The sequence below is a fragment of the Artemia franciscana genome, chromosome 3, assembly GCF_032884065.1.
Source record: "Artemia franciscana chromosome 3, ASM3288406v1, whole genome shotgun sequence".
Lineage (NCBI taxonomy): Eukaryota > Metazoa > Arthropoda > Branchiopoda > Anostraca > Artemiidae > Artemia > Artemia franciscana.
The window spans coordinates 14579883-14607224 of record NC_088865.1 but is presented as its reverse complement, the minus strand read 5'-3'; the positions used below and the strand labels follow the sequence as shown (position 1 = coordinate 14607224).

Sequence of the window (27342 nt, the reverse complement as noted above, 5' to 3'; positions counted from 1 at the left end):
TTGAGCTTTGTTGATGGTGATTGCTAATCGAACATTCCCTGTGTCCCCGTCGTCATTTATATATCCCCCTGTGCCCCCTCGCGTCCCCGTTGTAGTTGTGTCCTTGTGTCCCGGTCGTCATTTATATTCCCTGTGTCCCGTTCGTCATTTGTATCCCAGTGTCCCGGTTTGTATAGGCTATACATTCGTTTTTGAAATGGTATATGATGAAATAAATTTTTGTATTTTTCCCCTTTTTTTCTTTTAATTTTTTTTTTTGGTTTTTACTTTTTTTTAGTTTTTTTTCTTTTTTCTTTTTATTTTTTTTATTTTTATTTTTTTTAATTTTGTTTTTCTCCTTTATTTTTCATTTTTTTTCCTTTTTTTCTTTTTTCTTTTTTAGTTTTTTTATTTTTTTATTAGTTTTTAGTTTTTTTTTCTTTTTAGTTTTTTTGTAGTTTTTACCTTTTTTTAGTTTTTTTTTAGCTTTTTTTTACTTATGTCCTGGTCGTCATTTATACTCCCTGTGTCTCGGTCGTCATTTGTGTCCCGGTGCTTTGTTGATGGTGATTGCTAATCGAACATTCCTTGTGTCCCGGTCGCTTTCTCTTTGAGTGTCCCGGTCGTCATTTATATTCCCTATGTGCCGGTGTCCTGGTCGTCATTTGTGTCCCAATGTAATTTCGTAATTTCGTCAGTCGAAAACATGACTTCAGTCGACACAGAAACATGACGTCACCTGACACACAGACAGACAGACAACTTATTTATATATATATAGATATATATATATATATATATATATATATATATATATAAAAATAAGTTGTTTGTTTGTGTGTTTGTCGACTGACGTCATTATGAGGATTGAGCATTATTCCGTCATGAAGTTTTTGTCGACTGACGTCATGTTTGTCGACTGACGAAATTACAGACCGGGACACCGGGACGCAAATGACGACCGGGACACCGGGACTCAGGGAATATAAATGACGACCGGGACACTCAAAGAGAAATTACAGACTGGGACACCGGGACACAAATGACGACCGGGACACAAGAAATATAAATGACGACTGGGACACAGGGACACGACTACAACGGGGACGCCGGGGGACACAGGGGGGATATATAAATGACGACGGGGACACAGGGAATGTTCGATTAGCAATCACCATCAACAAAGCTCAAGGGCAATCATTAGAATAATGAGGTATACATCTGAATACGGATTCTTTTTCCCATGGACAATTATATGTTGCATGTTCAAGAGTCGGTAAACCTGACAATCTATTTATATGCACAGACAATGGGACAGCGAAGAATGTTGTATATTCGCAAGTTTTACGTAATTAAAAACATATATATATATATATATATATATATATATATATATATATATATATATATATATATATATATATATATATATATATATATATATATATATATATATATATATATATATATATATATATATATATTTATATATATATATATATATATATATATATATATATATATATATATATATATATATATATATATATATATCTATTAATATTCACAGGTGGGACACAGGGACACAACTACAATGGTGCGTAACTAATATGGCACATGACGACTTACGCGCGCGGGGGGCTTGGGGGGCGCGAAGTGCCCCCACCAACTAGGTGTTGGGGTGGTGCGAAGTGTCACCCCAACAGCTAGTATTTGTATGTTTTTATAACATTTATGAGGGGGCTTGTCCCCTCGTCAATATCTTGCTATTTACACTAAAGCTTGGAATTTGTCCCAGTTCTTTAATAATAACCCCTGAATCACAAAGGCCATAGAGTAAATAGTTGAAATTACTAAGAATATTTTAGCGTAAAGAGCGAGGTATTGAGGAGGAGACGAGCCCCCTGGTATACGTAATAATTTCTGTTTGTTTTAAGTTTTAATGCTGCTCCTTACTTCCAGTTGGAAAACCTTTTTTTAAATATATTTTCCCTTCTTTTTTTAAAATAATTCTAAAAAAAACTCTGCACCCCCTTCATGGAAATTTTCTTCCCTCGTGATAAATTCCTCCATGAAAATATCCTCCCACATAACCTCCTCCCCTGACCCCCCCCCCCCCCAACGCTAAAAAGTTCCCTTGAAAATCTCTGTGCACTTCCCAATAACCATTACTATTTGTCAAAGTTTGTAACTTGCAGCACCTTCCCCGGGGACTGTGGGGGATTAATTCATCCCAAGGATGTTATTAGGTTTTTTACTATGCTGAACAAAATGGGTGTCTAAAAATTTTGATCTGGTGACTTTTGGGAAAAATAGGCATGGGAGAGGGCCTATGTACCCTCCAATTTTTTTGTCACTTAAAAAGGGCACAAGAACTTTTAATTTCCGCTAGAATGAGCCCTCTCGCGACATTTGATGTGATTGATACGATCACTTCTGGGAAAAAAAAAAAACAAAAAAAAAATAAACACACATCCGTGATCTATCTTCTGGCAAAAGAAAATACAAAATTCCACATTTTTGTTTATAGGAGCATGAAACTTCTACAGCAGAATTTTTTTGATACGCCAAATCTGATGGTGAGAGTTCTCTACGGCTCGTAAATTTTGATGGGTAAGACTAATCCTGATGAAACTCTTATATTTACGAGGCAGGGCTTACAAATCTTGTTCCTAGGCATTGGGCTTTTTTTGTTGTATTTTAAAATATTTTGAACGAAATAGCTATACCCAAATTTAAATTGGATGCATTTGGGGGAAAAGGACCCGGGGGCTAGTTACCCTTTGGTCACTTTTGAATCTTGAAAATAGCACTAGAAATTATGATTTACAATTGAATGAGCTCCTCCGAAGTTTATACTACCAACCCTTCCATAAAAACCCTATATGCCAAAAGGGGCACTTTTTTCAACATTTGGCCCCGGATTCTGGGGGGGGGGGTGGTTTTATCCCTGGAACTGTTAATATATTATTTTTGGTCTATTTTGAACACAATGACTACATAAGAAATTCGACTAGACACATTTGGGAAAAATAATGTTTAGAGGAGGAGGGAGGGGTGGTATGTTGACAACAAAGTTTTTGATATCTGATACTTGGACTATTTCACACAAACTGGTTATCTCAAAATTTTCACTGGACGCTTTATGGGAAAAGAGGGTGTGTGTGTTGGGGGGGGGGAGGGTTGATACCTTCCATTAACTTTTGACTCATAAGAAGGTAACTAGAACTTTTAATTTACAATCAAATCAGCCAACCTTTGAAGTCTATACAACCACCCCTTATATTAAAACCATCTACACCTCCAGGGCATAACTTAAAAAACTTGCCTCTGGGCTCTGGGGGGTTTGTGACGACCCTGGAGCTTTTGTTATCTGATGTTCGGACTATCTTAAAAAAAATGGCTGTCTCAAAATTTGTATCGGATGGGTTTGGGCAAAAGAGCATAGGGGATTAGTCGCCCTCAGATCTCTTTTGACTCTTAAGAAGTAAACTAGAACTTACAATATCCAATCAAATTAGCCCTCTCTGAAATTTTTACGAGCATCCCTTGCGTAAGAACCATTCTTGCCCCCAAGGCATAACTTACAACGCCTGCCCCCGGGCCCTGGGGTTGTGTTGGCCCTGGAGTTTTTCTTATCTGACCTTTGAACTATTTTTAACAAAATGCCTATCTCAAAATTTTCATCAAATGGGTTTGAGAAAAAAAGGGCGGGGGCGGGGGATCTCTTTCGATTCTTAAAAAGGTTGAACTACAACTTTCAATTTCAACTAAAATGAGCCCTTTATGAAGTCTATACGAGTATCCCTTGCATAAGAACCATATATTTCCCCAGGATATAACTTCCAACTTCCAATGATACAGCCCTGGGGGGCTGTATCGATACTGGAGTTATTCTCCTCTGAGCTTTGAGCTATTTTTAGCAAAATGACCATCAATAAATTTTTATCGGAAGGGTTCGGGGAGGAAAGAGTATGGGTGGGGCTGGTAGCCCTCAGGACTTTTTTGACCGTTAAAAAGTGAACTAGAACTTTCAATTTCCAATAAAATGAGCCCTACTTAAAGTTTGTACGAGCATCTCCTCCATAAGAACCATATATACCCCAGGGTATAACTTACAATGCCTGCCCCCAGGCCCTGGGAGGAGGGGGGTATATCGACACCAGAGTTTTTGTTATCTAATTTTTGAACTATTTTTAACAAAATGGCTATTTCAAAATGTTTATCAAATACATTTGGGGGAAAAAGACGATTGGGGGAGTCTAGATGCCCACTGATCTCTTTTGATTCTTAAAAAAGGAACTAGAGCTTTTAATTCCAAATCAAATGAGCCCTCTCTTAAGTTTATACGAGCATCCATTCCATAAGAACAATATATGCCCCCAAGGCATGACTTAAAACTCCTATCCTTGGGCCCTAGTGGGTTGCATCGAGCCTGGAGTATTCGTTCTATTATATTTGAACTATCTGAGAATGGTTATCTCAAATTTCTCATCAGACAGGTTTGGGGAAAAAAGGGTTTCAGGGGGGGGCTAAAAGTGAATCTTAAAAACTGAACTAAAACTTTCAATTTCAGATCAAATGAACCTTCAGAAGTTTATTAGACCGTCCCTTCCATAAGAACCATATATGCCCCCAGGAAATAACTTATAACGCCTTCCCCCGGGCCTTATGGGGTTGTGTTGACACCAAAGTTTTTTTTTATGATCTTTGAACTATTTTTAACAAAATGTATATCTCAAAACTGTTTCGGATGCATTTAGGGAAAAAAGGGCGTGGGGGGCTAGTTGCCCTTTGATCCCTTTTAACTCTTAAAAAGGCATTAGAACTCCCAATCTTCAATCAAATGAGCCCCCTCCGAAGTTTATAGGACGACTCGTTCCATATGAATTGCCTCTGGGAAAAAAATAAATAATAAACGATGAAACATTGGAGCCGTATAGCCTTTAATATAAGCAACGCTATAGGATTCCCTCTGATTAATAGACAACTTTCGATAAATATGATAAGTACCCCAGCTAGTTCCATTTTATGGTTCAAGGAAGCTCTCAATTAAAAATAAAGGATGCGTTTTTTAACGGCTAAGTAGTCGGTGCAGTCGTTCAACCGTTGCGACGCATAAACGTACATAAAAAAACGAATGATATTTGACAGATAACTCAGAAACGACCGTTTTTAAGTGGAAATGCATAATTGTACACAAAAAGACATAAATTTGCATAAACTTGCACAAAAGCATAAATTTGACGGATAACGCAGAAATGGCTGCGTTTACGTGGAAACCTAGCAGTGCTTAACATCCTGAAGTAGGTTGCAAAATTAAAAGACAAATTTATAAGGTTCTAATTTGTCTTTTAATGGTGGCAAAATCAACAAGTTTTACCATATAATTGTAATTCTCTAAAGAAAAAAAAAATAATAATAATAAAGAAGCACAGTAAATTAGTAGTTTTTGAGAATTCTGCAATCATAGGGGAAATATTGTGAGCCAGTTTACTTGAAACTTTTTTTTCAGATGCATGTTTACATTGGTGTAATTTCGTCAAAATCCTTGGGGAGAGTGAAAAATGAGCCATATAATACCATATACAAAGTACAAAGGCAAAACTGGGGGGACAAACTGGGGTCAGCAGAGGACAGTTGACTCCCTCCTCCCTGCCTCATAACAAATTACGCCCCTGGAAACTGCCTGATCTGTGAAGTAACATTGTTTTTTTTCTTCGTGTTAGGTTTTAACTGCGCTGCTTATGTTCGTCAGAGAAGCTTTGTTTGTTTTGGTGAATAATTTATAGAAGGTCTTTTAAAAAGTCGTTATGCAAGATGTATAAGAATAAAATTTGAGGCTGTAATGCGGCCACAAATTTGAACAAAATTTTAGTCCTTGTTAACTGAGCAAAACCAATCAATACAAACATTCAAAATAAATGATGTCTTAACAGACTATTTGCTAGATATACTATGGCTATTATGTAATATATAAAAAAAAAACATCCTTTTGACGGTTTTTGAAAAAGCCTTGTTTTTGCATTTGTTTTACTTTATAAGCAATGAACGTTGCGTATGAAATCGCCCTATTAATGAAAATGAAGTCAAAATAGAGTTATTCTTTAGACGCATCAGTTTGACAACTGAATTCCAAAATTTGTATGATGACCAAGTTGAAAAAAGCTAAATTTGCCCAAGAAAACACACTTAAAAAAACAAGTAATCTAAAAAATTAGAAAAAGAGGTTAAACTTAAAAGTAATCGAAAACACCTAGAAAAGAAGGGGGAGCGCATAAAATTCTACCTTCCCGATCAGGACTGCGACTTATAGGCAGTATTTTTCCGAAGTTTTGGATTTCAGTCCGTGGGACTGAAACACGCTAAAGTTTGACTCAAAGAAGAGTCAAACTTTAGCGTAAAGAGCGAGGGATTGCGGAGGGGACAACCCATTTCATACACGGAGTAAGTTCTGTTCGTTTTAAGTTTTAATGTCGCTCCTTACTTTCAGTTTTAAAAAAAAACTAGTTTTTTTTACATTATTTCTGAACGTTTTTGAATTAATGCATGTTTGATTTTGGCTCTCCGCAAATAAGTTATTAAAATAAATTTGTATATTAATTCTTTTTTTTGGCTAAATGGCTTTCTCTTAGTTTTGATCAGACGATTTTGAGAAATAAGGAGTGGGGAAGGAGGCCTCGTCACCCTCCAATTTTGCGGTTACTCACAAAGGCAACTAGAACTTTTAATTTTTAACGAACGATTTTATTAGTAAAAATTATACGTAACTTGGGAATTAACTTACGTAACTTTTATATTCTTATATTTTTATTATGTATATGAGGGGGTTTGTCTCCTCGTTAATACCTCGCTCTTTACACTAAATCATAAGTTTTGTCTCAATTATTCAAAAATGACCCCTGACTCAGAAAGGCCGCAGAATAAATAGTTGAAATTACTAAAAATACTTTGGCATAAAGAGCGAGGTATTTATCTCCTCCTAAATACCTAGCTCTTTATGCTAAAGTATTTTTAGAACCCCTCATATGCGCAATAATCGCTGTTCTTTTTAAGTTTTAATGCTACTCCTTACTTTCAATTGAAAAAACTTTTTCATGTTTATTTTTTTATTGTTTTTTATAGTAATACTAGAAAATCCTGCACCCTTTTCATTGAATTTCTCTTCCCCCAAGACATATTCCTCCAAGAAAAGATCCTCCAACATAGCCTCCTATCCTGAACCCCACCCCCAAAAACAAAAAAAAATCCCCCTGAAAACGTGCATACACTTCCCAATAACCACTACTGTATGTAAACACTGGAAAAAGTTTGTAACTTGCAGCCCCTCCCCCAAGGACTGTGGGGGAGTGAGTCATTCCGAAAGACATAGTTTTTATGGTTTTTGACTATGCGAAACAAAATGGCTATCTCAAAATTTTGATTCGTTGACTTTGGGAAAAAATGAGCGTGGGAGGGGCCTAGGTGCCCTCCAATTTTTTTGGTCACTTAAAAAGAGCACTAGAACTTTTTCATTTCCGTTAGAATGAGCCCTCTTGAGACATTCTAGGACCACTTGATCGATACGATGACCCCTGGGAAAAAAAACAAACAAATAAACACGCACCCGTGATCTGTCTTCAGGCAAAAAATACGAAATTCTGCATTTTTGTAGATAGGAGCTTGAAATTTTTGTTATAGGGTTCTCTGATACGCTGAATGCGATCGTGTGATTTTCGTTAATAGTCTATGACTTCTAGGGGGTGTTTCCCCCTATTTGCCAAAATAAGGCAAATTTTCTCAGGCTCGTAACTTTTGATGACAAATACTAAATTTGATGAAACTTATATATTTAAAGTTAGCATAAAAATCCGATTCTTTACTACAGTTTGTTACCACGAACTGTTTGATATATTTATTCATTTATGTGGTACCAATTGTATGTTTGTTTGCTATGGTTCTTCATTTAAATTACATAAAAAAAAACTAGTATTTTTAACTGAAAGTAAGGAGCGACATTTAAACTTAAAACGAACAGAAATTACTCTGTATATGAAATGGGTTGTCCCCTCCGCAGTCCCTCGCTCTTTACGCTAAAGCTTTTAATTGTTTTAAAAAGCAGAATTGTGGCAAAGAGTCAAACTTTAGCGTAAAGAGCGAGGGATTGCGGAGGGGACAACCCATTTCATGTACGGAGTAATTTCTGTTCATTTTAAGTTTTAATGTCGCTCCTTACTTTCAGTTAAAAAAACTAGTTTTTTTATTTAATTTCTGAACGTTTTTGAATTAATGCATGTTTGATTTTGGCTCTCCGCACATAAATTATTAAAATGAAATTTGCATATTAATTCTTTTTTGGCTAAATGGCTTTCTCTTAGTTTTGATCAGACGATTTTGAGAAATAAGAGGTGGGGAAGGAGTCCAATTTTTTGGCTACTTAAAAAGGCAACTAGAACTTTTAATATTTAACGAACGTTTTTGTTAGTAAAAAATATACATAACTTAAGAATTAACTTACGTAACAAAATTTTATATTCTTATATTTTTACTTTGTATATGAGGGGGTTTGTCCCCTCGTCAATACCTCACTATTTACACTAAATCTTAAGTTTTGTCCCAATTCTTTAAGAATGACCCCTGAATCAGAAAGGCCATAGAATAAATAGTTGAAATTACTAACAATACTTTAGCAAAAAGAGCGAGATATTTATCTCCTCCTAAATACCTCGCTCTTTATGCTAAAGTACTTTTAGAACCCCTCATATGCGTAATAATATCTGTTTTTTTTAAGTTTTAATGCTACTCCTTACTTTCAATTGAAAAACTTTTTCATGTTTATTTTTTTATTGTTTTTTTTTATAGCAATGCTAGAAAATTATGCACCCTTTTCATTAAATTTCTCTTCCCCCATGACATATTTCTCCAAGGAAAGATCCTCCCACATAGCCCCCTCCCCTCAACCCCACCCCCCAAACCAAAAAAATCCCCCTGAAAACGTATGTACACTTCCCAATAACCATTACTGTACGTAAACAATGGTCAAAGTTTGTAACTTGCAGCCCCTCCCCCAGGAACTGTGGGGAGGTAAGTCATCCCCAAAGACATAGTTTTATGGTTTTCGACTATGTGGAACAAAACGGCTCAAAATTTCTCAAAATTTTGATCCGTTGACTTTGGGGAAAAAATGAGCGTAGGAGGGGGCCTAGGCGAACTCCAATTTTTTTGTCACTTAAAAAGAGCACTATAACTCTTCATTTCCGTTAGAATTAGCCCTCTGGTGACATTGTAGGACCACTTGGTCGATACGATGACCCCTTGAAAAAAAAAAAAAAAACATGCACCGTGATATGTCTTCCTGCAAAAAATACGAAATTCCACATTTTTGTAGATAGGAGCTTGAAATTTTTTTACAGGATTTTCTGATATGGTGAATGCGATGGTGTGATTTTCCTTAAGATTCTATGACTTTTAGGGGGTGTTTCCCCTATTTTCAAAAATAAGATAAATTTTCTCAGGCTCGTAACTTTTGATGACAAAGACAAAATTTGATAAAACTGATATATTCAAAATCAGTATAAAAATCACACATAGCCCCCTTCCCTCAACCCTACCCTCCAAAACAAATAAAAATGCCCCTGAAAACGTATGTATACCTACTTCCCAATAACCATTACTGTACGTAAACAATGGTCGAAGTTTGTAACTTGCAGCCCTTCCCCCAGGGACTTTGGGGAGGTAAGTCATCCCCAAAGACATAGTTTTATGGTTTTCGACTATGTGGAACAAAACGGCTATCTCAAAATTTTGATCCGTTGACTTTGGGAAAAAAATTAGCGTAGGAGGGGGCCTAGGTGCCCTCCAATTTTTTTGTCACTTAAAAAGAGCACTAGAACTCTTCATTTCCGTTAGAATGAGCCCTCTGGTGACATTGTAGGACCACTTGGTCAATACGATGACCCCTGGAAAAAAAAACAAAAAAACAAACAAACAAACACGCACCCGTGATCTGTCTTCTGGCAAAGAATACGAAATTCCACATTTTTGTAGATAGGAGGTTGAATTTTTTTTTTTTTACAGGGTTTTCTGATGTGATGAATGTGATGGTGTGATTTTCTTTAGGATTCTATGACTTTTAGCGGGTGTTTCCCCCTATTTTCCAAAATAAGCCAAATTTTCTCAGGCTCGTAACTTTTGAGTACAAAGACTAAATTTGATGAAACTGATATACTTAAAATCAGCATAAAAATCCGATTCTTTTGATGTATCTTGTAGCATCGAAATTCCGTTTTTTAGAGTTTCTTTCACTATGGAGCCGGGTCGCTCCTTACTGCAAGCTCGTTACCACAAACTGTTTGATCTATTCCCAGTGAAGTAGTAATGCAAATTGAAAAACATTATAATTACCCATGTTAGAAAAATGGGGTGTGCAGAATAGCTCAAGAACAACATGAGGGATCGAGCTGAAGCTTTCAGGAGGTCTTGTTGGGTCAAGTCGATTTCAAATTTTGTCTTGGAAGACTGGGCACAGGTAAATCTAACAACATTATATGTGTCCAGGGTGTCAAAATAGTCTATCTGCAATTTATTGGGAGCTGCTTTGGAGGTACAAATACTTTTTTGTTCTTAATACAACATTGAACATCAAATGAAAATTGCAGTGAAATAAAATCTTTAACTGATGAGCTTTTAGCAATTATTAGCATTGCATATCAAACATTCACATTGATTTTATTAGTTATTTTCAGGACTATTCAAGAAAAATATAGTTTTCAGCAAATCCCCAATGATGCAGTCGGCCTTAGACTTTTACAGTTAAGGAGGCGGGCAGAGGCCATACTCTTATTTGTAGTGAAAACTACATGTGTTTTGAATGGTCATTTAAAGGACTAATAAAATTAAACTGAACATTTGATAGATAATGAATTTAGTTGCTGAAAACTCATCTGTAAGAAATTTCATTTAACTGTAATTTTTATTTTGTTTTCAATGTTGCAATAAGTATGAAAGAAAATATTCCTAATACAATTATTTTTCAGTAAAACGCCAATGACGCAGTAGGACATAGAGTTTTAAAGTTAGGGAAGAGGGCAGTAGCCAAACTCTTGTTTGTATTGATTTTTATTCGTTTTAGGCTTGAATCACATATTCAGTTTATATTTTACTAGCTTTAAGATTTATTTATTCATTCAATTTAGTACTTGTTATAATTTCGTTAGCTACGGTTGTTTATTTAATATCTGCTCGTTTTTGGTTTCATTTCTTCATGCATGCTTAGTTAATTTTCTTTGAAAAACTTATTTTTCGAAAAGTTTTTATTATTGACCCTTATCGACAGAATGATATGCTTAGCGATGGAATGGCAGATGATTATTTTGCAATTGATTTTGATTGCCAAAGATTGAGTAAATATATTCCAGTTATATTGTCGCCATGGGAAAAAAGTGAGAATATTCTTCGTGTATGCCATTGGAACTATCATCTAACATCAAGTTATAATGATATCTTGCATTTACTAGATCTGACTAATAGCTATTTTGATGTTGTTGGGTTTTGCGAGACTTTTTTGACTTCTGAGTATTTTCTGCCAGCTTTTCAATTTCTAGGTTACTAGTTAATCGTGAAAAACCCTGACTTGATGGCTCGAGGAGGCGTATCCTTCCTGGTGAAAAATGAGATGCTTTGCCGTCAAAGGGGGGATGTAGATGTTTGGATACAAGGTAAGGTTGAATCACTTACTCTTGAACTGGCTATTAATTCAAAATAAATTATTGTAAGTAAGGCTTATTAACCACCAAGTGCTCGTTTGGAGGATTTCACGGAAGGATTTGAGATATTAATGAGAGCTGCGGTATCTAGCCAGTTGGATTTTATTTGTATGGGAGATTTTAATTTGGTTTGTATGATTTACATGCTATTAGTTATTTCTGAACGTTTTTGAATTAATGCATGTTTGATTTTGGCTCTCCGCACATAAATTATTAAAATGAAATTTGCATATTAATTCTTTTTTGGCTAAATGGCTTTCTCTTAGTTTTGATCAGACGATTTTGAGAAATAAGAGGTGGGGAAGGAGTCCAATTTTTTGGCTACTTAAAAAGGCAACTAGAACTTTTAATATTTAACGAACGTTTTTGTTAGTAAAAAATATACATAACTTAAGAATTAACTTACGTAACAAAATTTTATATTCTTATATTTTTACTTTGTATATGAGGGGGTTTGTCCCCTCGTCAATACCTCACTATTTACACTAAATCTTAAGTTTTGTCCCAATTCTTTAAGAATGACCCCTGAATCAGAAAGGCCATAGAATAAATAGTTGAAATTACGATTTTGAGAAATAAGGGGTGGGGAAAGCCTAGTTGCCCTGCAATTTTTCGGTTACATAAAAAGGCAACTATAAATTTTAATTTTTAACGAATGTTTTAATTAGTAAAAAATATACGCAACTTAAGAATTAGCTTACGTAACAAACTTTTATATTCTTATTTTTTTATTATGTATATGAAGGGGTTTGTCCCCTCGTTAATACCTCGCTCTTTACACTAAATCTTAAGATTTGTCCCAATTCTTTAATAATGACCACTGAATCCGAATGGCCGTAGAATAAATAGTTGAAATTACTCAAAATACTATAGCATAAGGAGCAAGGTATTTATCTCCTCCTAAATACCTCGCTCTTTATGCTAAAGTATTCCCAGAACCCCTCATATGCGTAATAATCTCTGTTCGTTTTAAGTTTCAATGCTACTCCTTACTTTCAATTGAAAAAACTTTTCCATGTTTATTTTTTCATTGTTTTTTTTATAGTAATTTTAGAAAATCCTGCGCCCTTTTCATTGAATTTCTGTTCCCCCATGACATATTTCTCCAAGGAAAGATCCTCCCACATAGCTCGTTCCCTTCAACACCACCCCTAAAACCAAAAAAAAAATCACCTGAAAACGCTGTACACTTTCCAATAACCATTATTATATGTAAACACTGGCCGAAGTTTGTAACTTGTAGCCCCTCACCCAGGGACTGTGGGGGAGTAAGTCATTCCCAAAGACATAGTTATCATGAGTTTTGACTATACGGAACAAAATGGGTATCTCAAAATTTTGATCCGTTGACTTTGGAGAAAAAATGAGCGTGGGAGGGGGCCTAGGTGCACTCCAATTTTTTTGGTCACTTAAAAAGGGCATTAGAACTTTTCATTTCCGTCAGAATGAGCCCTCTTGCGACATTCTAGGACCACTTGGTCGATACGATAACCCCTGGGAAAAAAAACAAACAAACAAACAAATAGACACGCACCCGTGATTTGTCTTCTGGCAAAAAATTCGAAATTCCACATTTTTGTAGATAGGAGCTTGAAACTTCTACAAAAGGGTTCTCTGGTACGCTGTATCTGATGGTGTGATTTTCGTTAAGATTCTATGACTTTTAGGGGTTGTTCTCCCCTATTTTTTAAAATAAGGCAAATTTTCTCGGGCTTGTAACTTTTGATGCGTAAGGCTAAACTTGACTAAAATTATATATTTAAAATCAGCATTAAAATGCAATTCTATGATGTAGCTATTGATATCAGAACCCCATTTTTAAGAGTTTTGGTTGCTATTTAGCCGGGTCGCTCCTTACTACAGTTCGTTACCACGAACTGTTTGATCGAACAAAAAAAAAAACAAGTTTTCTTAAATGAAAGTAAGGAGCGACATTAAAGCTTAAAACTAATAGAAATTACTTCGTATATGAAAGGGGCTGCTTCCTCATCAACGCCCCGCTCTTTACCGCTCTTTAAGGTTTGACTCTTTCTCTTAACTCTATATTTTTAAACAGTAAAAGAAACTTTAGGGTAAAGAGCGGGGCGTTGATGAGGAAGCAGCCCTTTTCATATACTAAGTAATTTCTGTTCGTTTTAAGTTTTAATGTCGCTCCTTACTTTCATTTAAAAAAAACTTTTTTTTTTGTTTAATTTCTGTACGTTTTTTAATTAATGCATGTTTTGATCTTGGCTCTCCGCATATAAATAATTAAAACGAAATGTACATATTAATTTTTTTGGGCTAAATGGCTTTTTTATAGTTTTAATCGGGAGATTCTGAGAAAAAAGAGCAAGGGAGGAGGCCTAGTTGCCCTCCAATTTTTGATTACTTAAAAAGGCAACTATAACTCATAATTTTTTACGAACATTTACATAAGTGAAAAATATACGTAACTTACGAATTAAATTACGTAGCAAACTTCTATATTCGTATGTTTTTATTGCGTATATGAGGCGGTTCACCCCTCGTCGATACCTCGCTCTTTACATTAAAGCTTAAATTTTGTCCCAATTCCTTAAGAATGACCCCTGAATCACAAAGGCCGTAGAATAAATAGTTGAAATTACTAAAAATACTTTAGCCTAAAGAGCGAGGTATTACGAGGAGGTAAACCCCTCACATGCGTAATGATTTCTGTTCATTTTAAGTTTTAATGCTGCTGCTCACTTTCAGTAGAAAAAACTTTTCATATTTATTTTTTCATTCCTTTTTTAAATAATGCTAGAAAATGCTTCGCCCCTCCATTGAAAGTCTCTTCCCCCATGAGAAGTTCCTCCATGGAAAGATCCTCCCACGTACAAAGACATAGCTATTAGGTTTATCGACTATGGTGAATAAAATGACTATCTCAGAATTTTGATCTGGTGACTTTGGGGGGAAAATGAGCGTCGGAGGGGGTGTAGGTGCCCTCCAATTTTTTGGTCAGTCTTTTTTTGTCAGTTTTTTGGTCTTAAAAAGGGCACTAGAACCTTTAATTTCCGTTAGAATGAGCCCTTTCGCGACATTCTAGGACCACTGAGTCGATACGATCACCCCTGGGAAAAAAAAAAAAAAAAAACAAATAAGCGCGCATCCGTGATTTGTCTTCTGGCAAAAAATGCGAAATTCCACATTTTTGTAGATAAGGGCTTGAAACTTCTACAATAGGGTTCTCTGATACGCTTAGTCTGATGGTGTGATTTTTGTTAAGATCGTATGACTTTTAGGGGGTGTTTCCCTCTATTTTCTAAAATGAGGCAAATTTCCTCAGGGTCGTAGCTTTTGATGGGTAAGACTAATCTTGATGAACCTTATATATTTAAAATTAGCATTTAAATACGATTGTTTCGATGTAACTATTGGTATTAAAATTCCGTTTTTTAGAGTTTTGGTTACTGTTGAGCCGGGTCGCTCCTTACTACAGTTCGTTACCACGAACTGTTTGATTTCTGTTCGTTTTGGGTTTCATTTCTATCTCCGTTTTATATTGATCATTTTGACTTTGTCTTAAGGAGCATGGGAAAGGCAATGGGACAACATGGAATCAAAGTGGGAGAAAAAAAATCCTAGACTTAGATTATGGTGATGATTTAAGCATCCTAGATGAAAGTATGAGCAAAATGAATGAACTTTTAGAGGTTTTGCCAGTTCAGGATGCTAGAATAGGTTTGAAAAATTTTTATTAAGAAGACGAAGGCCTAAGAATAAGTGAAGATGGAAAGGTGACAATGGCTAACGAAAAAAGATGGACAGGTTCACTTACCTTGGTAGTATTATTATCAAAGACGGTTGGAGCAGTAAAGTCGTTAAAAGCAGAATACCCAAGGCTCAGGGTATTTTTTCACAGTTGAAAAAAGATGGGAAGAACAGGCAGCTAATTCTGCAGACAAGAATTAGAATATTGGAAGCTACAGTCATGACAGTGGTCAAATATGGGTCTAAAATTGCCTGATGTTTCCCAGAGATGTTTTCCAGAGAAATTGCCTACGGATTGTTCTGGTACCCAGCTAACTGACTGTGTTTCAAGCAGTAGGTTGTGCGAAAAGTCCGGTTAGATCCCACTTTCTAGGGCTATAATGACAAAAAGGTTGGGATGGCTTGGGCACGTTCTGCGGATGAAGGATGACAGATTTTTGAAGAATGTCCTTATTCAAGGGCTAAAAGGACAGCAGGATATCAGCGGTTGGGGTCATACGATATCATAAAGAAAGATTTAAGGGAAGTGGAAACTTACTGGGAAGATGTAAAGAGGAAGGCTTTGAATAGATAGGGATTGAGGGGGAGCATGCGTAGCTTTGTCGGCCTTAGATGGCTTGGTGGCGTGGTGAGTTGCTAGTAGTAGCAGTAGTCTTTAGTAGTAATTTCTGTTCGCTTTGACTTTGAATTATTGTAGATTTTAATTTCTGCTGACTTTAAGTTTAATGTGGCATTTACTTTTCTTTGAAGAATTTCTTTGTCAAAAAGTTTTTTTTTATTTAATTTCTTTTTGTTTTTGATTGCGAAAAGTTTCAAGTTTTCAAATACCCCTATTTTAAAATCAAATTTTTTTTCGACATCAGAGATTCATCAAAGTTCCAAAACTAGTATCAAAGTAGCAATGTCAAAATAACAAAGTATCAAAATAATAATAAGCAGCTTGCATAGCTTGCAGCCCTTGTCCGTAAATCAAAGATACCCTGTAAATTTATAAATCCAAACATCAAAGTAAATTCAAGCATCAAAGTTAATAGAGTATATAAAGTAACAATAAGTAAATTATATAAACCAGGTCTAGGAGGGGGTTCAACCCTGGGAGCATAGTTATTTGGCCATTGGACTATTTGGAATAAAATGGCTCTCTTAAAATTTTGACAGGATGCCTTTGGGGAAAAGGGGTAGGCGGGGGGAGGAAGGCTGGTTGCCGTTTGTTCACTTTTGACTGTTAAAAAAAGAACTAGAAGCTTCAATTTCTAATCAAATGAGCCCCCTCCCAAGTTAATACGACCACCCCTTCCACAAAAACTGTATGTGTTAACAATGTGCAACTTGCAAAATTAACAAAGCTTGCCCAGGTGGCTATGGGGGATTTTTAAGCCCCGAAGCTATACCAATCTGAGTTTTGGACTATTTAAAACAAAATAGCTGTTACAAAACTTGAATTGGATGCATTTGGGGGAAAACACGCTAGGGAGGGGTGCCCTTTGATCCCTTTCAACTTTAGTAAGGGTAAAGGAAATTTTAGTTTCCAACTGAATGAGCCATCCCCAAAATTTAGTCGACTATACCTTATATAAAACTTTATATGTTAGCGATGGATAGCTAGCACAATTTGTAGCCCTTTCCCCTAAGGCTAAAAGGGAGAGGTTTCAAAGTCAGAGTATAGTTATTTGACGTTTGGACTGTTTTGAACAAAATGGCAATAAAAAATTCGATCTGAAACACTTGAGAAAACACTGCATTGGGGAGAGGAGGACTAGTTGCCCTCCGATCACTATAACGTTCAATTTTCAATCAATTAAGCTTCCTCAAAAATTTATACGACCACCACTTCCATAAAAACCAGATATGCTCCTGAGACATAACAGGCAACCCCTGTTCCGGGTTCTTGGGATTTTGTCAACCCCAAAAGCATTTTATATGATCTTTCAACTATTCTGAACAAAATAGCTATCTCAAAAGTTAGATCGGATACATTTAGGAATATGATGGTGGGGGAAATCTTTGCCCTCTGATCACTTTTGACTCTTTAAAAGGGAAAAGAACTTCCAATGCCAATCAAATGAGGCTCTTCTAAAATTCATACCGCCACCTTTTTTGTAAAAACCTTATACACCCCCTATGGATAGCTTAAAATCCTTGCCCCAGGGCTCAGGGGGTTGTATATATCCCCTCTCCAGGTTGTGTATTGCCTTCCGATCACTTTTGGCTCTTAAAGCAAGGAATTAGAACTTTCGATTTCTAATCAAATGAGCTTTCCCAAAAGTTTATACGACCATTCCTTTCCATCGAACCTTGCCTTGTGTTAAGTTGAATTATCTTGGCCTTCCTATTGGAAAAAATCTGAAGAAAACTATTGATTGAGAAAACTATTGATGCTAGAAAGTATGGAAGCTAAAATCTGGCGTGCATATGGTACACTTGGTAGTTATCAGTTTCATTTGAATAGAGCCCATGTTGCGAGGATTTACAATAGTGTCATCCTGCCACATATTCTGTATTTAGTACCGTTTTACCCTTTATTTAGTGAATCTGACCATCTTAAAATGAAGCGCGTTTTCTTCAAATTCGCTAAGTTTCTGTTGCGAGTTCCTCCGTGGACCCGCAATTCCTATTTGATGAAAAAATATAGCTTGTCTAACCCGTGTGTTAAGTTAGCTGAGCTGAATGTGCACATTTGCAATAAGCAAACCGGCCATGAATGGCAAAATGTTGTTTTTTGACGTGGAATTATTTTTATTTGTATTTTAGAATGTAATTACGATATGCTGTTTTTTTTTCAATGTACCCAATCATTTCATTATTTTGTATGATGGGTTATAAATAAACACATACATACATACAATGGCTATCTCCTAAATTTGACCGAATTCGTTTGGGGAAAAGGGCGCGGGGAGATTGGGGATTGATGCCCTCTGATCACTTTTGGCACTTGTAATGGAACTAGAACTTTCAGTTTCTAATTAAATAAGCCCCCTCCAGATTTTATGCGACCATCCCTTCCATACGAACCTTATATGCCCCTTGAACATAACTCGCAAAACTTCCCGCCGTGTCCTGGGGGGCTGTGACAGTCCCGGGGTTTTGTTATATGACTCTTGGTCTATTTTGAACAAAATGGCTATCTTAAAAATTCGGTTACGTGAATTTTAGAAAAAAGGACAGGAGGAGGGGGGGGGCAATCTTTGAACTAAGTGGAACGTAGTAGCTTTCTCAAATTTTCAGTCAGGTGCACTTGAGGAAAAGATGGCAGTAGAGGGGTTAGTTGCTCTCCCGTCCCTTTCGACTCTTAAAAAGGTAACTCGACCTTTTAATTTTCTATCAAATGAGTCTACTCTCAATTTAAGTTCATACGACTACCTATTCCATAAAAACCTTATATGCCTTTGGGGCATAGCTTACCGAACTTGTCGAAACAAATGAATGTTCCAATAGATTAAATATAAAAAAACAAATTTTGTCAACTGAAAGTAAGGAGCAACGTTAAAACTTAAAACGAACAGAAACTAATGCGTATATGAAGGGGGTTGCCCCTCCTCAACACCTAACTGCTTACACTAAAGATTTAAAAGAGCCTCTTATTGTTCTAATTAAACGGCCCTTGTGTTTAAGGAGTCATTCTTTAAGAATTGGGACAAAAATAAAACTTTAGCGTAAACAGAGAGGGGCTGATGAGGGGGCAACCCCCTTCATATAGTAATAAATTCTGTTTGTTTTAAGTCTTAATGTTGCCTAAGTTTTAAGGTTAAGTTTTAACCTTACTGTTAGTCGAAAAACTTGTTTTTTTATTTAATTTCTGATCATTTTTTAGATAATGCTAGGAAATCTGGCCAAACCTCCACAGAGAAACCCACTCCCGTGGAAATATCCTCAAGATAATTCAATACCGGTGAAAATTTACCTACACAATCACTTTTAACCACTCCACGAGTAAAATTGAGACGGCAAAGAGAAAGTAAGACATATAAGAATTTTATATAAGAATTCTGGCAAATTCCCCCAGTGTATAATTTCCCCTGACAAGTTCACGCCCTGAAAACTTCCCCCTCATAGATAATTTTCCTGTGGAAAAACCCTCAGCAGAAAATGTATCCCCTCCTCCCACCCAAAAATATAAGCATACAACCCAATAACTTTTACTATGCTTAATCAATAGGCAAATTTTATAACTTAAAGATCTTTCCCCTGAGGCTGTGGGGGAGGGGGTTATTTTATACACAAATGAATAGTTGTTAGGCCTTTCAACTATGATGAACAAAATGGCTATCTCAAAACTTTGATCGGATGATTTGTCGGGAAAAGGACGGAGGAGGGGGACCAGTTGCCCTTCAAATTTTTTGGTCACTTAAAAGGGCAGTAGAACTTTTAATTTTCGTTCGAATGAGCCTCTCCTGATATTTTAGGGCCAATGTGTCGATACGATCACCCCTGGGAAAAAAAGTAAATAAACACACATTTGTGATCCTATTCTCGCAAAAAATACAAAATTCCATATTTTTGCCGATAGGAGCTTGAAACCTATACAGTAGGGTTTTCTGATACGGTGAATCTGAAGGTGTGATACAGCTCATTAAGATCGCTTGACTTTTAAGGGGTGTTTCCCCCATTTTTGAAAATCCATTGACTAGTTTTTTTCAAAAATCAATTGATCCTTTTACTAGTCTATTGACTTAAAAAGTTCACTAACTGTTCTAAATTTCGTAAAACCATGTTGAATATTCTTCTAATTTAAAATGAAATGCTGTTGGAATTTAAAGGTGCTAAATTTATCTTCTTATTCTTCTAATGGCAAATGCAATGTTACTAATTCTAAAGTTGGTCTGATATCCATATATATATATACCACGTTGTTTTTTTTTTTTTTTTTTTCAAGACCATATTGCCTTTTCTATGACGAAACAAATAAGACTTCCAAATAGGGACAGGTCCTTTTATTAGACAGTAAAACAGAAATATATACGAAGACTCTATATTTTGATGACACAGTCGGTCAAAAAAAATCTTGCTCCAAGGTTTTGGGGGGTTGTGTCAGCCCCAGAGCTTTTTCATATGATCTTCGGGCTAATTTGAATAAATGAATATGCTATCTTTAAAATATTTTGGGGAAAAATTGTGTGGTGGGACGGGGGCTAGTTGCCATCCAAAGTTTTTGTAATTTGATCTTTGAACTATTTTCAACGAAATAGCTATCTCAAAATTTTAACCGAAAATAAATGTGAAAAACAGGGCGTAGGGGAGGAGTTAGATACCCCCCGAACAGAACTTCCAGTTTCCAATCAAATAAGCCTCCTTATAGGCTTATACGACCACTGGCTTCCACAAAAACCGTATGTGCCCCCCGAGAATAATTTAAAACCCTTGACGAAAGTATATCAGTTCAAAATAGGAACGAAACCTTTTAATAGACAGAGAACAGATATAAAAATTATAAACTGGATATTTCGAACACATGTACAGTGTTCATCATCAGCAGTAAAACTAAAAGACATCAATAAAACAAACAAAATTTACACCCAATAAACTAATTACATATAGTTTATTGCTCTTATTTTTTTCAATGCAACAGCGGAAGCAAATCTCCTTGACTCTAGACCTTTTCGGTTCCGGTTCATTAGATTTATCCGACATATCAGGTGGACATAGGTCATAGCTCTTAGGTGAAGTAATATTTACTTTATTTGACTTCAGTAAATTATCATAAATTGAGTTCAATCCAAATTTTCCTGTATCTCTATTTATGGAATTATTCTTGAATACATTGTTTTTATTTTAAATTTTATCAAAAAAAAAAATTATTAAAAAAAATTATTCAAAAAAAATTATTCAAAAAAAAATTATTCAAAAAAAATATTCACAAATAATTCCATAGAGATACAGGTGACTTTGTATTGAACTTGAAAATGCAACAGCTTCCGCTGTTGCATTGAAAAAAAATAAGAGCAATAAACTATATGTAATTAGTTTATTGGGTATAAATTGTGTTTGTTTTAGTGATGTCTTTTAGTTTTACTGCTGATAATGAACACTGTATATATGTTCGAAATATCCAGTTAAAATTTTTTTTATATCTGTTCACTGTCTATTAAAAGGTTTCATCCCTATTTTGAACTGTTATACTTTCGTCATGGAAAGGCAGTGTGCTCTTCGAAGGTATCTACAACCCTTGACCACGGGCTTTGTAGGGCTGTGTTAACCCCACATTCACTGTTATACGATACATCCGACCGTTATATTTACCGTTATATATGTTATCACCATTATATGATATATGAACTACTTTGAACTAAATGGCTATCTCAAATTTTTGACCGTATTCATTTGGGGGACAAGAGTGGGGGGTGTTGGTCTAGCTGCCTTCCGATCACTTTTGACTCTTAAAAAAGGAACTAGAACTTTTAATTTCCATTCAAATGAGCACTCTCTGAAGATTATTAGACCCCCAACCTTCAATACAAACTTTATGCGGGATTCTTATGTTCTGGGGGATTCTGTCAACCCCGAAGCTTTTGTTATATGATCTTTGGTCTATTTTGAGTAAAATAACTATCTCAAAGAAGGCATTTGAAGAAAAGGGGCATGCCCTCCGATCACATGCTTCATTTAAAAAGCGAAATAGAGCTTTTAATTTCCAATCAAATAAGCCCCCTCTGGAGTTTTTACGACAACCCCTTCCATAAGGATCTTATATCCACCCAAGGCATAAATTACAATTCTTACCCTGGGCTATAGGGGGTTGTGTTCACCCCGAGGTTTTTTTTTATCTGATCTTTGAACTATTTTCAACAAAATATCTATCCCAAAATTGTGATTTGATGTAGGTGAAAACCGATTGGGGAAGGCGGCTAATTGTCCTCCGATCACTTTTCACTTTGAAAAAGGGTGCTAGAACTTCCGATTACCAGTCAAATGAGCCCCCTCTGAAGTTTTATGACTACTACTTCCATAAAAACCCTATATGCTGTCAGTGTATAACTTACACCTCTTGCCTTCTAGGTTCTGGGGGGTCGTGTCGACCTCAGAGCTTTTTTTATCTCGTGTTTTAACCGCTTTAAAAACAAGAGCTAAGAGCTCATATGGCACTTGTGACGAGGCGAGAAGAGGTAAGAGCCAAGAGATCATATGGTATGAGCTCTAACAAAATTCTATGAGTTAATAGATTGATTTAAAAAGGAAAATAAGAGGCTTAATGCCTGTCAGGATTTAAAATAAGAGCTCTGAGTCACGATGTCCTTCTAAATATCAAAATTCATTAAGATCCGATCACCCACTCGTAAGTTATAAATACCTAATTTTTCCTCTCCCTTTAGCCCCCCAGATGGTCGAATCTGGGAAAACGACTTTATCAAGTCAAATTGTGCAGCTCCCTGACACGCCTATCAATTTTCATCGTCCTAGCACGTCCAGAAGCACAAAACTTACCAAATCACTGAACCCCTCCCCCCAACTCCCCCAAAGGGAGCGAATCCAGTACGATTCTGTCAATCACGTATCAAGGACATTTGTTTATTCTATCACCGAGCTTCATCCCGATTCCTACACTCCAAGTGTTTTTCCAATATTTCCCCCTCCAACTCCCCCCAATGTCAAACGGTCTGGTCGGGATTTGAAATAACAGCTCTGAGACATGAATTCCTTCTAAAAATCAAATTTCATTAAGATCCGATTATCTATTCCTAATATAAAAATACCCCAATTTTCACTTATTCCAATATTTCCGGTTTTCCCCTCCAACTCCCCCCAACGTCACAGGATCTGGTCGGAATTTAAAATGAGAGCTTTAAAGCACAAGATCCTTCTAAATATCAAATTTCATTAAGATCTGGTCACCCTTTCGTAAGTTACAAATACCTCAATTTTCAAAATTACCCCCCCCCTCGAATTCCACTAAAGAGAGCAGATCCGGTCCGGTTATGTCAGTCACGTATCTTAGACAGGTTTTTATTCTTCCCATCCAATTTCATCCTGATCTCACCGCTTTAAGTATTTTCTAAGATTTCTACCCCCTCCCAACTGCTCCCAACCTCCCCCCCCCCCAATTACACTTGATCCGGTTGAGATTTAAAATAAGAAATCTGAGTTACGAGGTCCTTCTAAATATGAAGTTTCATGAAGATCCGATCCCTCCTTCGTAAGTTAAAAATGCGTAATTTTTTCTTATTTTTCAGAATTAGCCCCCCCCCCCAATAGATCGGATCCGTTCCAATTATGTAAATCACATATGTAAGTCTTCTGCTTATTTTTCCCACCAAGTTTCATCCCGATCCCTCCAATCTAAGTGTTTTCCATGATTTTAAGTTCCCCCACCCCAAACTTCCCCCAACGTCACCAGATCCAGTCAGGATTTAAAGTAAGAGCTTCGAGATACGATTTCCTTCTAAATATCAAATTTCATTGAGATCCGACAACCCGTTCGTAAGTTAAAAATATCTCATTTTTTCTAATTTTTCAGAATTAACCCCCCCCCCAACTACCCCAAAGAGAGCGGATCCATTCCGGTTATGTCAATCATGTATCTAGGACTCGTGATTATTTTTTCCATCAAGTTTCATCCCGATCCCTCCACTCTAAGTGTTTTTCAAGTTTTAGGTTTCCCCCTCCCAACTCCCCCCCCCCCAATGTCACCAGATCTGGTCGGGTTTTAAATAAGAGCTCTGAGTCACGATATCCTTCTAAATATCAAATTTCATTGCGATCCGATCACCTGTTTGTAAGTAAAAATTACCTCATTGTTTCTAATTTTTCAGAATTACCCCCCCCCCCCAACTACCCCAAAGAGAGCAGATCCGTTCTTTGAACCATGGAAGAATCTATGGAATGATTCGTATCTGCTCCAAGATTTTCTATGTGCCCAGATCAATTAACTTTTGGACGATTCATGAATTATAAGGGCTGTGAAGAATCCAGTCAACTAATATCGTTTTCCTAATCTTTGCATCTGTCCTGTTTCAAATTTTTACACAACTGTGATATCACTTGAGACACCCCCCCCCCATAACTCCTCCAAAGAGAGCAGATCCGTCCCGGTTATATCAATCACGTATCTAGGACTTGTGCTTATTTTTCCCACCAAGTTTCATCCCGATCTCTCCACTTTAAGCGTTTTCCAAGATTTTAGGTCCTCCCCCCCTCAATTCCCCCCAATGTCGCCGGATCCAGTCAGAATTTAAAATAAGAGCTTTGAGACACGATATCCTGCCAAAATTCAAATGTCATTAAGATCCGATCATTCCCTCGTAAGTTAAAAATACATCATTTTTTCTGTTTTTCTCGAATTAACATTCTTGAATTGGGAAGGGTATTATCGACAAAAATCCACGTAGATATTCGAGAATTTGTTCCGCCACGCTAGGAAATCGCTACCTGGTGTATATGATTTATGAGAGTTGACAACCCCTCAATGGAAATACACTGGTAATGCTTTAATTTTGTAACACGCATAGTTTTATCAAGATTAGATAAGATATTTATTCCAAAAAGATTTCTATCACAAGCCCTCAAAGGGCCGAATTCGGACTTCGGAGTCGACAAAATACATGGCTGCACTAACACAGCAAAAAAAAAACAACAAAACAACGAGAAATAAAAATCATAATGAATCATCAAATTATGAGTCAATAAAAAACTGTAATAAGTTAATTAAAAAGTTAAAAAAAAAGTCAAACTAAACTTGAACAAATACAAGTCACAAAAAAAGGAAGGGTATAAAATAAGGATTTAACACAGAAAAGAACAAGAAATAAATAAATAAATAAATAAATATATATGTATATATATATATATATATATATATATATATATATATATATATATATATATATATATATATATATATATATATATATATATATATACATATATATATATATATATATATATATATATATATATATATATATATATATATATATATATATATATATCAAATAAGGGGCAATCAAATAAGTGCGACGACCTGGGCAGCACCTCACCAGAAAAAAGAAGGGAGAAACTAGTTGGATATTCTATTCATTTTTTTCTGTGAGGAAGGGGACAAAGGTTTTTTCATATCTGGAAGTAACGCAGCAAATGGGGGACAAAACTGGGATGGGCTCAAAACGGCTTGAGGCTGTCGTAATCTGGATTGGGAGTGAAGTTTAGGCACAATACATGCCGTCCGATGGTTCATTATTGCATTTTTTTGAAAAACGGAGGCATAACGATAACCTCCTTTGCTCAAGGGTTTCCAAACTAGCCTTTTTAGGAGCAGAGAGTAAGGCACCTTGCCTTCTTTGAAAATTATTCGCAAGGTTCTTTTTTGGATTGACTCAATTTTGTCTGATTCTTCACGAGAGATGCTAAGGTGCCAAATTAGACAAGTATATTCAAGATGCGGGCGGACAAAAGACGTGTACAACCTTAAGGAGTGAGAAGGGGGACGCTATATTTATTTAGGAGCTTAAGGAGGGCGATTGACGCATTAGCTTTATGGATGATGTCTTTAACGCGGATATCCCACTTTAAATTTGAAGAAATTGTGACTCCAAGTAATTTAACCCAGGACACATAAATTTCAGGAGGGATAGGATTAAGAAAAGAGGGCGAGGAATTGAGGAAACAAATCGGCATTATCATGGACTTAGAAGGGTTTACTGTCATATCTAAGTCCAAAGCCTCACTTCCAATTTCATTGAGGATATTCATAGGGTCGCTTATTAAATTTCTGAAGCAGCTTTCAACAATTGTTAGGTCATCAACAAATTTCCAACGGTCAGGAACATCCTTTACGAGGCTGTTGATCATGACTGAAAAAAGGAGGGTGCCTAGGAGAGTTCCTTGGGGTATGCCATTGTAGATAGGGAGAGGATTTGAGTAATGGTTCTGGTATTTAACCACCTGCCATCTATTTGTTAAAAAATAGTCAATTATAGTCAAACTCAATTTCACCAGTAAGGGATCGATATTGAACTCGCTTACTAGTTTCTCGATTAAAATATTGTGGTTAATAAGGTCAAAGGCTTTCAGACGGTCAATGGAAATTAAGTTTGGCCAGAAATTTGGCAATTCGAGGATTTTCCCGATGTGGTGAATAAGACAAACGAGGTAGTGGGAAGTAAAAGTTGATTTTAGGTTTCCAAATTGCTTCAGGTCAGTAAGAGGTAAGATTTTTTCCTTTAGCAAATCTACAAGGAATCCTTCATACAATTTTGAAAAAATAGGAGTAAGAGTAATAGGTCGAACGCCTTCAAAGCCAGGCCTTCCGTTTTTCTTTTTCAAAGGGATAATGAAACCCAGTTTCCAAATTGTTGGAGTTTGCCCAGACTTAGTAATTTCGTTAAACAAGACAAACAAGGGCTTAGAAAGGAAGTCACCGGAGGCTCTAATAAGAGGAAATGGGATATCCAAAGAACAAACACTTCTCTTCCTTAGTTTGTTAATTCTTCTCCCTATCTCAGATGGTCAAACAGTCGGAAAAAAGGGGTGATGGGGCTCCTATTGATAATTGAACGCGCAATGCTGGAAGGCTCTGGACAATGCAAGTGAAAAATTTGTTTAGATTATTTGCGGTAACATCAGGGGCTCTGGTAAGTTGAAATTAAGCTGGTCAAAACTCCTGCCGTATAGCTTTTTAACATCGGAATACCAGTATTTGGGCTTATTAGTGAACAATTCTTCGATCTTATTTTTGTAGTACGATCTTGCGAATATACGAATTTCTCTTTTAATTGATTTTCTTAGTATATTGGCTTTATCGAGTTTACCATTTTTAAAAGCTTCAATTTGGTTCTAATTAGTGTTTTTAATGTTTGATTAATAAAGGGTTTAGCATTTGAGCACCTTTTAAACCTTTTTTTCTGGGAAAGAAATATGATATTTATCAATTAGCTTTCTATGAAACGTGGCCGGTTTCCCATCAAGGTTGTGT

The 27342-nt window shown here is 36.1% G+C and overlaps 1 protein-coding gene across 1 annotated transcript in view; it reads right to left on the bottom strand.

Annotated features, from left to right (window-relative positions):
- LOC136025470 (transforming growth factor-beta-induced protein ig-h3-like) overlaps nucleotides 1-26219 on the bottom strand; it is a 44298-nt gene extending 18079 nt beyond the window's left edge. Inside the window, exon 1 of the mRNA XM_065701502.1 lies at nucleotides 26096-26219. Coding sequence (XP_065557574.1) covers nucleotides 26096-26219 — 124 coding nt within the window. The remainder of the gene's footprint in view (nucleotides 1-26095) is intronic.
- Nucleotides 26220-27342: the final 1123 nt, after the last annotated feature.